The 12,685-nt window shown below is 46.5% G+C and overlaps 1 protein-coding gene across 9 annotated transcripts in view; it reads right to left on the bottom strand.

The window, feature by feature from the left end:
• DNMT3A (DNA methyltransferase 3 alpha) overlaps positions 1–12,685 on the bottom strand; it is a 1,939,932-nt gene that overhangs the window by 1,097,845 nt on the left and 829,402 nt on the right. For 6 of the 9 annotated variants that reach the window (XM_085613211.1, XM_085613220.1, XM_085613214.1 and 3 more), the window contains one exon: positions 3,450–3,596. The exons of the other annotated variants lie outside the window; for them this stretch is intronic. In XM_085613211.1, coding sequence (XP_085469337.1) covers positions 3,450–3,596 — 147 coding nt within the window. The remainder of the gene's footprint in view (positions 1–3,449; positions 3,597–12,685) is intronic. 9 annotated transcript variants of the gene reach the window in all.

The raw sequence follows: 12,685 nt of genomic DNA, 5'->3' as shown, positions 1-12,685 counted from the left end.
TGCTTTGGTTACGCGGTCCCACCGCGTCGGTTGTGGCTGCAGGTTTTGTGATCTTTCCCTTGCAGCATTCGACCTTGGAAGCGTTTTCCGCTCCTACGCGGCCTGTCCTGGTGCTGCCGAAGCATCGACCTCCCGCCGCTAGAGGGCACTGGAGGCGGCACAAGACTGCAGTGCGCACGTTTGAATTCCTCTCAGAGGAGTTCATTCGGCGCGCCTTGTCTACCCAAGCTGGCGGCCTGAGGAAGACACCCTGGTGGGGTCAGTAAGCCGATCGAGCCGTGTTAGACAGCTCAAGTGCAATCGCGCTCTATTTGTTTAACGCTCTGCTGCCTGTGAGCAAGAAATAAATTGGCAGCAGAGTCTGTATGGTTTCTTGGTGACGCCCTTCTGGGTCTGTACAGTTAGGCCCCAGAGGCCTGAGGGACACTATCCCAGGCCGTCCCCCCTTGTTAGTTGGTGTGCCAGTGCAAAGTGTCCTGGGGCTGAGAACCCCCTTAAATTAAGCGAGGCACTTGCACAAAGTTTTAGGCTGACAACGAGCCCCCCCCCCCCCTAAAAAAAATAAGGCTGGTCACCTCTGTAGAAGGCCTTGTGGTTGGTCATCCAGACCCCCCCTTAATTAACCTCTGTTCTCCTCGCTAGTCCTTTGTAAAGTCAGAATGTACTAGGAGGATGAATCCCAAGGGATGGAAGACCCTCTGGCCGACCTCCCTTGGGATGAAGACTTTTATGAGGCTGTGGACGCCCCCATTTATCTAGCAGTGGCGGAGGCCATGACCCCTTTGGAGGAGAGACTTTCTCGCCAGATTGCTTAGGCCTTTGAAAAATTGAACCCTCATCAGTTTAGTTCAGGGGCATGCCAGATGAACTGAACATACCTTCATAACAGTACTGATTTAAACACAACACTGACCCATTGGTCTTAAACTACTGGTTAAACTATGGCCTCCCATGCTAGCAAAATACCATAGCCACACAACTCTTAAGTCATATTGAGCACAATCTCTAGCTGAGTGACTTCCAATTATGTTTCCATGAGCAGTAATGGATGGAATTCATCCTAATGAACATTTAGGAAGAACTGCTTATTTCCAGATACCATGGTCAGGCTTGCAATCTGGGTTGGATACATCTCTCCATAGTATTTAGCAAGCTTGCCCACACCATACTATTTAGAAGAATGTGGCACATGTTTTGAAACGATACAACTGCAATGCTCTGGTTAAAATAATTCTGGTCAAATTACATCAACCAAATAAAATTGGTGACTTTCTTTCACAAACTACTAATGTGGCAACTCTCTGGGTCCCCACACTTTGTGATAATCTCCAACATATTCTTCTAGGATGTCATTTAGATTCACATCCGCAGAAAAATGTGTTACACCACAATGCATCCCAAAAATACAGATCCAGAGATTTCTCCCATATATAATATTTTTTGCCGTCCTTCATGGGAATCTCACCAAAGTAGGTCTCTATGGGATCTGTTTTGTTGAAGAGCTGTTGATTGTTCCAAAGAACAACTATGTCAACAAAACGTATTGGTCTAAGTCCAAGTGATGTGAAAATATACCTTTGCAGCTGTTATCTCTTCCGATCACTCAAGTACTATTAATCATCATAATCAGGATAAAGTATTGCAGAAAAGTTTATGATGGTTTACCAAACAAAATGAGGGGTAAGCTGCAAGAAACACTGAACTCTTACCTGCTTAACCAGCAGTCAATGAAAAAAGTATGAGGCAGTTTTTTTTTTAGTTCAAACAGCACTGGTTTGTACATAAAGCTTTGCCTAACGAAGAAAACCAATGTTTTACTACAAAATAATTCTAGCAGACAACTATGGTAGGCCTCATAAAATAAGTTATCATGCATGCGGTTTCTGTGATTAAATATGATTAATCTCATTGCTCCCCTTCCCTGTTAGCATGAGTTCCAAGTTAAAACAATGAAATAATTACATTAAATCCCTTCGTAAAAAGCAAAGCAACACAATCAGAATTCATGCCCAATCTGGGCCTCTATCATTTGGAGAATTGGGACTATATAGGATAGAAATGGCACTGAAGGGGTAAAAAACTCTGACAACTTAGTCATGAGGTCCACTAAAGTGCTTTTAAAGATCTAGTCTGATAGTCTGTGAACAAAAAGATCAATGGGAAAGATTTTGAAGGGTTGGTGATCACCTCCCTACAAACCGACGACAGCCAATAATAAACAGGTTCACTTTTTCTCAGACCTGTGCCTATGCCTGGTAGCAATCAAAGTATAAACTGCTGTGACTGATCCAGGATTTACAGGGGGATTTGTGAGATATTTTGACTGTACCTGGGTTGCCAGTAAAGCAAAAGGAACAAAGAAGTAATAGAGCTTCATCTGCCATCAAATGGTACTGCATAATGACAGCTATAGAAGGGATGCATATGTTTGAGGTGCACCATTTTTGTGCAACTTGGGAGGCCACAGGTGGTGCCCGACAAAATTAAAAGTCAAGTCAGACGGAAGCAAGAAACAGGATGTCTGGAGAAAAAGTGAACAGAGATTACTAGAAAATAATCATCATTAAATATATGTATGTATATGTATGAAACATCCAAATAGCAGAATGAATGTAAAGGAATATATGGAATATATGGTCACTCCACTGGCAGCTGAGCGCGCTCTGTTGTGAATGTGCCATTACAACAATTTGAGCACATACATATTTTCTTGATACCTGCAGTCATTGGCTTAGTCAAGCACCCAGAAAAGTGGCTAAGCAATGGATATTCCTTATTAGTGTCCGATTGGAAGTACAATAACCTTCCAGGCATGCATCAAGCCCATCTCTTGCTGGCAATGAGTTTCAATGAAAATCAAAAAGGCAAGGGCAATTCTATTTCTGTTGCTTCCTCATCCTCCCCTAGGAAATACATCATGTAACTGGGATATGTTCGAGCTCTTGGAAGGTCCCATTATGGGTCACATGAGGCACTAGTCTGATTCTGGCCTATTCCACCACCATCAGTGTCTGATTAGTAGGTTATTTGAGGACACAACCGTTCTCAACACAGCTCAGGACGTGAAAGTGAGTAATAATGTGTTTTACATGCAGAGGCATTCTGAGCGCCTAACAATGGAAAGGAGAGTAAACAGAAAATAGCCCCATCAATGTAGCAAAGACGACCATGGCACGAACAAATGAGAAGTGATTAGATTAAAATAAGGCTTAAATGAAGCAAATCCAAGAAATGGGGAAACGGTGATAAAAATTCTGCTAGTCTTATGTGAGAACGGTGTGTATTTCAAAACGTAATCAGAACCATCTGCTCCTGAGAGAATCCAGACCTCAGCCAAGCACCTTCCCCAACAATTAGTTTATTGTTTTTGCCTCATGTGGTAATTTGTGACCAGTATTATAAACACTGACTGCATGAGCCTGCTTTAGAGTCAGAATCTGTTTCCTTACCTCACTCTTCCATCTGGCCAGCCATTCCTCTTTCTTCCTCTTGCTGATGAAATATGGGTCCCCAGCCTGGAAGGTATGTCTTTGCTGGGGCCTCTGACGCAGGCTGAGATCAGAGCCCAACCCTCCACGCTGCCGGCCTCGACATCCCTGCTCAAAGGCAGTTAGAAAGACAATCAGTACACCAATGGAACACTAGATGTGTCTCTACTGTTTTTTCTGTCTTCCATGTTATTTCTTTGCTTTTTGGTGGGGTAGGGCAGAGGACAGGAGGACTGCAGGAGGGGAGGTGGTAGGAATGGTCAAGGGCTGATCTAACAAGGGTTACATTTTTCAGTCTACCTTTATCTCAGCTATATAGGACCCACATAGCTACAAGTCAATAGGTCCATCTTGGAATGGGCTTAGCCCCAACAATTTATGTCATTCATGGGCTTGGTTTTGTGTGATAACAAGTAGAGACATACAACTTTCAGAGTGCTTTGGGATGGGTTTTATTATAAAAAAAGAAAAATTGCAACCAATTGTCATTTATCAGAAACATCTAGTTTAGGAAAGTGAATTTTTTGGGTGATATAATGGATGTCATTTACTGTACGCATGCTACAATAACTGATATTTCCTTCTGAATACCATTTGAAGTGTGTGTTTTATGAGTGCTGAAAGAAGCAGTGGCTTTAATATGTTGCCTACAAAATATCTGAAGTGCAGTTGTGAAACTATTCTATCTTGAAAATACAATATCATCACGAAACCAGCTTCTTTAAAGCCATGATATTAACTTTTTCTAAGATAATCTTTATATCGGAGGTGTACAGAAGCAAGTGATTGAAAATCTAATAAGGTCTTCAATGAACTGGCTTATCAAATTGAAAAGATAAGTGGTGTAAACACAAGAAAAAAGGTCATGAAAATGTTTCCTGAAGACGGGCAACAGTTTGGTAAGTACAACCTGTGTTTAGTGAAATCTTCATCAAACTAGGAATTTGCCCCTATACTGTTTTACTGCAAACTGATTATGACACCGTTTGGCTGTAAAGAAAGCAAATTTCTTTCAAGCTTTGATTTAAGTAAGAGAGAATCTATGTTTGAACACTTCTTTCAAAACTCAGTATATATTTGTACATTTGTGTTAATTCCCAAAAACTAGATTAACTGTTTTGAGGACATTCCAACCACGTTTTATCTTTTCAATTTTGGAATATTGTCTCTGGAGATTTGCGTCTCTTTATTAATCCTATTAAAGAACAATTAGGCTAAGAAAGAAATGTATTGTGAATTAAAGCACTATCCCAAAAAATTATTAAAAATACGTGAAGTCCAAAATACTTCTATCTTGTCTTACAAAAATAGGCTTGGCTTCAGCCCTATTATGACTTTAAGCTTTCAATTATACTTGTGTCTCATAACTACTACTTAGTACATGAACCAAAAACCATTAAAATTGTGCTTCAGACCCAGGAATCAACCATTAGCAGTAGATCAGGGTAATTTCTCTTTCTAAGCAAATTACATAGATATTTGTGGAGGAGGAAAGTGAGTGCCTTTGAGATGGCCAAAGAGATATTAAGATATTGCTAAAACCGTTTCTGCTTAAGTTTAATTTTGGGCCAGGTTTGCCAGAAGCAATTGCATTGCGTGGGGCCAAAGAAATTGGAGACCCTCTGGATGCTTCTTCTGTTTTTGGTAGGTGCCATAATTACCTGTATCTAAGTGTCAAAAAACTGAAAATATGGCACCTGAGACCACCTAGTGGTACGGGCATGTAAGTTGGCTCATTATTAACCACAGGACCCTATAAAGTTCGGGCCAGGAGCATAATGCCTCACAGCCCCTCCAAACCCACGTGTCCACTTTGATTTGGGTAATAAGTTTAGAAATTTTAAAAAGTTACATATGTGAATTTAAATACACCATGAGTGTAGTGAGTGGGAGGAATTAAGTAGGGGTTCAAGATTGTTGGGGAGGGTAAAGATTTGCATGCAAGGACCACCGAACTCTGCAAAGTGTCCCTGTTGCCCCTGGCATGCAGTTTCTTGAAAGGCATAACTGACAAAGTCTCAGTCAGGTCTGCCTTGCAGAAATACAGGCCTTCTTGTATAGAGGAAGGTTTCCTGACTTACTAGAAACACTGAAATGTACGACCTGCTGGGGAAAAGCAAGTCAAATGTCAGTACTGTATTACATGGGACATGCCCTTGCCCAGGTCTTGCGACCTTTCATAAAGCTCCAGTCTGTCATAAAAGTGGAATTCCTAATTCCAATACCGACACTAGCTTGCTGTAGCTGCATAAAATCCACAAGTTATGACCCCAGTATAATATCTCTAGATCAGTGTATAAACTGCCAGTGATGGGTTCAAAGCTGGGAGGGGCTAATCTAAGATCTGCTTCATTTGAAGACCAAAAAGAGCACCAAAGTTTTCTTAAAGTGGCCAGAGGTGATACAGTTGTGTGCTACATACATGGCTAAAAATCATGATTATAATAATATTGGTAGATGTTTAAGTGTGCACTCCGGAAAAGACTTGTCTGGAATCTAACATGTCCTTGGTGTAAGCATTTACAAATGTTATCTTACCATATTTTGTATTTAAACAGAATACTAAAAAAGAGAGGATTCTCTTGGAGCTCAACTGTTGCAAAGAATGACAAAGTAGTACTATGAAAAAGAACAAGCTACAGAGAAGCTATGATGAGCGTAACAGCCATATTTTAAGGGCCAATCTGAACTGCAGATTGTTGGTGGTCAGTTAAATGTAGCGTGGGAGAGTACAAGTGATAGTTTTCTGTACAAGTCACTTGTACAGAAAACTATCAGCCACCAAAAATTCTTCTGTTCTAGCAGAGCTGATCGCTCTAACTGGAGTGTATTTAGTAGGTTCCGTGACCTTCCCATACAACGAGCGATGAACAATGTACAGAGTTTTGAAAATAACAGGCATGAGGATTGGTAGCCGGTGTATTTTTTGAATAGGCAAGGCATGGCAGTCAATAGGAGGCAGTAATTGCCATTCTTGTTGCATGAGTTTGTATGGCCTAAAGTTTTAGGTGGAGAGCATCTCCTTTACATGGATCACTCTACAAAACCACCGACATACCAAATCTGATCACTTCAAATGTCTGTTTTTCTAGCAGAGGTTTTAAGCATAGGATTAGCACAGTCCCATCCACTGAGTTAATCCTTTGCTTAAACACTCTGCTAGAAAAACTAACATTTGAGGTGAGCAAATTAGGAGTGTTGGCGGTTCTCTAGAATGACATCCACTGTACTAATCCTATGCTTGAGAACTCTGCTAGAAAAACAGAAATTTGAGGTGAACATATGTGGAGTGTCTGTGGTGTTGTAGAGTGCTCCATATAAAGGAACTGTTCACCCTCTAAAACGTGGGAACTACCCAGGGTTCCCTGCTCTTTTTTGCATAATCTGAGCAGCAATTTAACCCTGAAAGGGCACAGTTTTGACTTATATCGATTGCTCCACTGTATGTGGAGAAGTTATACCTGACAAGCTCTAATAATCAATCACTCAATCAGTTAATTTGTAGAGCGCACTACTTACCCGTGAGGGTCTCAAGGTGCTGGGGAAGGGGCGGGGGTCCTGCTACTGTTCGAACAGCAAGGTCTTGAGGAGTCTCCTGAAGGTCAGCAGGTCCTGGGTCTGACGTAGGCGGATGGGGAGGGTGTTCCAGGTTTTTGCGGCGAGGTGGGAGAACAATCTGCTGCCGGCGGTCGCTCGACGGATGCGGGGAACGATGGCGAGGTCAGCGGAGCAAAGCTGGCGGTTCGGGGTGTAGAACTAGAGTCGTTTGTTGAGGTACACTGGTCCGGTGTTGTGGAGTGCTTTGTGCACGTGGGTGAGGAGCTTGAAGGTGATCCTCTTTTGCAGGTCTTTCAGGTGGGCTGTGATGTGGCTGTGGCGGGGAATGTCGAGGATGAGGCATGCGGAGGCGTTCTGTATGCGTTGTAGTCGTTTCTGAAGTTTGGCTGAGGTTACTGCGTAGAGAGTGTTGCCGTAGTCCAGTCTGCTGCTGACGAGGGCCTGGTTGACCGTCCTCCTGGTTCCCGTGGGGATCCATCTGTAGATCTTACGGAGCATGCAGAGGGTGTTGAAGCAGGAGGAGCAGACGGCGTTTACTTGCTGGGTCATTGACAACGCGGAGTCCAGGATGAATCCCAGGTTGCGTGCGTGGTCAGTGGACGTTGGTGCAGCTCCTAGTGTGGCCGGTCACCATGAGTCGTCCCAGTCGGAGGGGGTGGATCCGATGATGAGAACCTCCGTCTTGTCAGAGTTCAGTTTCAGGCGTTTGTTCATCATCCATTCGGCGATGGCCTTCATTCCTTCGTGGAGGTTGGATTTGGCGGTGGTGGGGGCCTTGGTGAGGGAGAGTATCAGCTGGGTGTCGTTGGCGTTTGAGATGATGTTGAGGTCGTACGATTGAACGATGTTGGCGAGCAGTGCCATGTAGACGTTGAAGAGTGTTGGGCTGAGGGACGAATCTTGAGGTACGCCGCAGATGATCTTGGTGTCTTTAGAGCGGAATGGGGGGAGGCGGACAATCTGGGTTCTGCCGGTGAGGAAGGAGGTGGTCCAGTCCAGTTCTTTGTCGCGGATCCCTACGTTGTGGAGGCGTGTGCGGAGGGTGTGGTGGCAGACGGTGTCGAAGGCACCCGAAAGGTCCAAGAGGATGAGGGCCGTGGTTTCTCCGTTGTCCATCATAGCCCTGATGTCGTCGGTGAGTGCGATGAGGGCTGTTTCAGTGCTCTGATTGCTGCGGAATCCAGATTGGGACAGGTTCAGAATGTTGTTCTTTTCGAGGAAGGAGGTCAGTTGCTTGTTGACAATCTTCTCGATGACTTTCGCCGGGAACGGGAGGAGGGAGATGGGCCGGATGTTCTTGAGGTCCTTGGGGCCTGCCTTGGGTTTCTTGAGTAGGGCGTTGATCTCGGCGTGCTTCCAGCCCTCTGGGAAGGTGGCGGTCTCCAAGGAGCTGTTGATGATCTTGCGGAGATGGGGTGCGATGGTGGAGCTTGCTTTGTTGAAGATGTGGTGGGGCAGGGGTCAGATGGTGAGCCAGAGTGGATGGTGTTCATGATTTTGATGGTGTCTTCGTCGTTGACATGGGTTCAGGAAAGCAGGGGCTAGATGTGGCTGGGGGGCGGTGAGTCTGAGGTGCCTGTGTCTGTCGGGGGGGCCTGGTTGCTGAAGCTGTCGTGGATGTCTGCGATCTTGCGGTGGAAGAAGGTGGCTAGGGAGTCGCAGAGTTCTTACGATGGCGGGATTTTGTTGGAGCTGGGGTTGGAGAGTTCCTTCACGATGTTGAAGAGCTCTTTGCTGTTGTGTGCGTTGTTGTCTATGCGCTCTTTGAAAGAGGTCCTTTTGGCAGTTCGGATGAGTTGGTGGTGTCTGCGGATGGCGCTCTTGTAGGCTGTGTTGCTGCCCGGTGTCTATTCGTGGTGCCACTTCTTCTCGAGCCTACGGCAGGTGAACCAGATGGCTTCTCTGTCGGTGCGTCTGTTCGAGGGTTTCTTGATTGGGCGAGGGTGTTGGCGCAGTTGTCGATCCATTGGTTGAGGGCGGTGGAGCCGGTGTCGGTAGTGTCCGTTGGTGGGTTTCGGGCAAGGGTGGTGACAAGGTGTTCTTCAGTGACTTTGCTCCAGCTGCGGTGGGGGGCCCGTTGCGTGCGCTGGTGCATGGTAGGTTTCTCGAAGGTGAAGTGGACACAGTGGTGGCCGGTCCAGTGGAGTTCAGTGGTGTGGCTGAAGGTGACGTGGTTGCTGGCGGAGAAGATGGGGCCGAGCATGTGTCCGGCGGAGTGGGTGGGGGTCGTGATAAGCTGTTTGAGTCCGAGGTTGGCGAGCAGGGTGGTGGAATTGCGGTCGTTGGTGTTCTCGAGGTGGATAGCTCAGGTCTCCAAGGAGAATGTAGTCCGTGGATGCCAGGGGCGTGCGTGCTGACGAAGTCGGCGATGGAATCGCTGAACTGCGGTCGGGGACCGGGTGGTCTGTAGATGAGGGTTCCTCTGAGGGTGGTGTTGGGGTCGGTGTGGATCTGGAAGTGCAGGTGTTCGACGGGGATAAGCGTGTTGTCGGTGCTAGTTGAGATTCTGAGGGTGTTTCTGTGGATGATGGCGATTCCTCCTCCTATTCCGTTGCTGCGGTCCTTGCAGGTGATCTTGTGGCCGTCAGGGATGGCTATGGCGATGGCGGGTGCCGAGGAGGGGTTCAACCAGTTCTCCGTCAGGAAGGCCACGTCTGGGGAGGAGGAGTCAAGTAGGTCCCAGAGTTTGATGGCGTGTTTTTTCGGGCGGAGCGGGTGTTGATTATAAGGCATTGGAGGCTGTTGCGTCCTACCCCGGTAGACGTGGTGGTGGTTTGGAGGCTGGTGTAGCTGCAGTTCCAGCAGGAGAAGGGTCCTTGGGTGCGCTTCGGAGTGGCCCGGGCGCAGGTGTGTGATCAACCGGCGTTGAGAGCATGGAGGGTGCTGGCGTCATAGCGGTGTCGGGCTTCGTGGCGTTTGCAGGGGCCAGGGGGTCTGGCGCTGGGTGCAGTCCAGGCGCGGACGGGCGCAGCTGCCATAAGAAGGGGAGGTGGGAGGGAGGAGCAGCTGGGAGGCGGGGAGTGGGACAAATGAGCGAGCGGGGCCGCAGGGGATGCAGCGGCGGGAACGGGAAACAGAACGGGCGGAGAAACAGGCAGAGGGGCACAAAACTGTACAAAAAAGAATATCACAGATTACAATAACCAAGCGGGGGGCGGGGCCGCAGGGGATGCAGCGGCGGGAACGGGAAACAGAACGGGTGGAGAAACAGGCAGAAGGGCACAAAAACAGTACAATAAGGGAAAAAGAATATCACAGATTAAAATACCCAACAAAAAAAGCAGAATCACGACAGCGAAACACGTGTAACGAGTTGCTTTCATTCATTCTGGGTTGGACTGGACGGAATTTTACCAATCCAAAGCTGCAATACTGTTTTGAACGTAAAAGTCTTTTGTAATTTTTCAGGCAGGTTTGAATGGTACTTGCTAATCCTATACTTAAAGGCTGCTGTAAAAATGGTAAAAGGCTTTGTCGCTTTCTAGCTTTGCGTGGAAGGCACTGTGCTAGTCCTATGCTTTAAAACACTGCCAGAGAATCAGACATTTGAGGTGAGCAGATTAGGAGTTACAGTGGTGTTGTAATGTGCTCCATATAAAAGAGCTGCTCCTCTCCTAAAACATGGGAACTAACCAGGGTTCCCTGCTCTTATTTGTAATATTTATTCAGCACTCTAAGCCTGAAAGGGCATTTTTTTTTACTTCTACTGGCTGCTCCCTTTTATCTGGACAAAGCTATACCTCTCTGTCAATCTAAGAGCAAAACACATGTGCCAGGACTTGCATTAATTTATTCAATGCTGGTTTGGATAATATTTTACCCATTCAAAGCTGTAATACTGAGCCTGGAATGGTAAAAGGTTTTTGACATTTTTCAGCTTGGTTCAGATGACACCAGCTAATTCTATGTTTAAACACTTTGCTGTAAAAATGGCAAAAAGCTTTGTCACTTTATAGTGACAAATGCTTTAAACCACTGCTGGAAAAACAGACATTTGAGGTGAGCAGAGTAGGAGTGCCATTGGTGTTGCAGTGCGCTCCATTTATTTATTTATTTATTTATTTATTATGCAACTTATAACGCGCAGACTAAACCCGAAGGTATCAAGGCGCCTATCAAAATCAATAAACAATAAACAGAATATACAAAGCACCACTACGGGAATGCACGTGTAAAAAGGTGAGTCTTAAGCGCGGATCTAAAAGTTTGCAGAGAGGGACTGGATCTTACTTCCAAAGGGAGGGCATTCCACCACTTAGGTGCCAGGAAGGAAAAGGCCTTGCCTCCCCATCTTGCTTTTCTGACACGGGGTACAGAGAGGAGAAGTTTGTGACTGGAGCGAAGATTTCTACTGGGGTTATGCCGAGAAAGAATGGATCCCATGCTTGTAGGGCTGGGTTTAGCTAAGGCTTTATACACCAGGCACATGGATTTGAAAAGGATCCGGTATTCAACGGGGAGCCAGTGCAGTTGTTTTCGGGCTTCGGTGGCAGAGGCACGTTTTGGTAGGTCAAGAGCCAATCTCGCTGCCGCGTTCTGGACCACCTGCAAGCGCTGTAGAAGACTCTTGTTCAGCCCTGCATACAGCGCATTGCAGTAATCCAGTCGCGAACCCAAAAGAGCGACAGCAAGTTGCTTTCTTGCCTGGGGTGACAAAAAGTGCCTGATTTTCCTCAGAATGTGGATAATCCCCCAGCAGGTCGAAACAGTCCTGTTGACCTGTTGGCACATACTAAGGTTGGGGTCGATCATAACTCCCAGGTTTTTTGCTGACAAGGTGGGCTCGGGACATACGCCCAGCGAGTTCGGCCACCACTCCGCCGACCAGATCGGTTCCTTTCCTCCAAAGACCATCACCTCCGTCTTCTCCCCATTCAGTTTTAGTGAATTGTGGATCATCCACTGGCCAACTGCCTCCATGCAAGATCTAAAATTGGCGGCAGTTGATGTAGCTGGCTGGGAGAGAGAGACTAAGATCTGGGTGTCGTCCGCGTAGGAAACTACCTCCATCCCAAAAGATCTAATGAGTCTGGCAAGGGGGGTCACATAGATATTAAAAAGGGTAGGACTGAGCGCTGACCCTTGAGGGACCCCACATTGCACAGACAGGGATGGAGATAGAAACGATCCCAGCATTATCCTTTGTTCTCTATGGTCGAGAAAAGAGGAAAGGAGTCCCAGAGCAGGCCCGCGGACCCCAATCTCCCTCAGGCGAGATGTTAACACCACAGGAGACAGGGTATCGAAGGCCGCTGTGAGGTCTAAAAGGATCAGGAGGGAGGTCTGACCCTCATCAACTCTAGTGCGGATGGTATCCAGCACTATGGTGAGGGCAGACTCAGTGCTGTGTTCCCTCCTGAAACCATGCTGGGAGAGATCCAAACAGCCCGAGCTCTCCACAAATGCAGCCAGATGTTTATTTAGATGGGCTTCGAGCATCTTTGCGGGAGCCGGGAGCAGTGAAATGGGGCGAAAGTTCTTTAACACCCCGGGGTCCAGAGAAGGCTTTTTAAGCAAAGGTTTTACAACAGCATTCTTCCACTGCTGGGGAAAAATGCCTTCCTTCATCGCTCTGTTCATGATGTCAACCAGAGGAGGAAGGAGAGATTCTCTGCACTGCTTGAGGATCTTTAGCGGGC

Source organism: Triturus cristatus, chromosome 6 (assembly GCF_964204655.1).
Source record: "Triturus cristatus chromosome 6, aTriCri1.1, whole genome shotgun sequence".
Classification (NCBI taxonomy): domain Eukaryota; kingdom Metazoa; phylum Chordata; class Amphibia; order Caudata; family Salamandridae; genus Triturus; species Triturus cristatus.
Note: the sequence above shows the minus strand (reverse complement) of the source record. Positions and strands in the feature narration are given on the sequence as shown.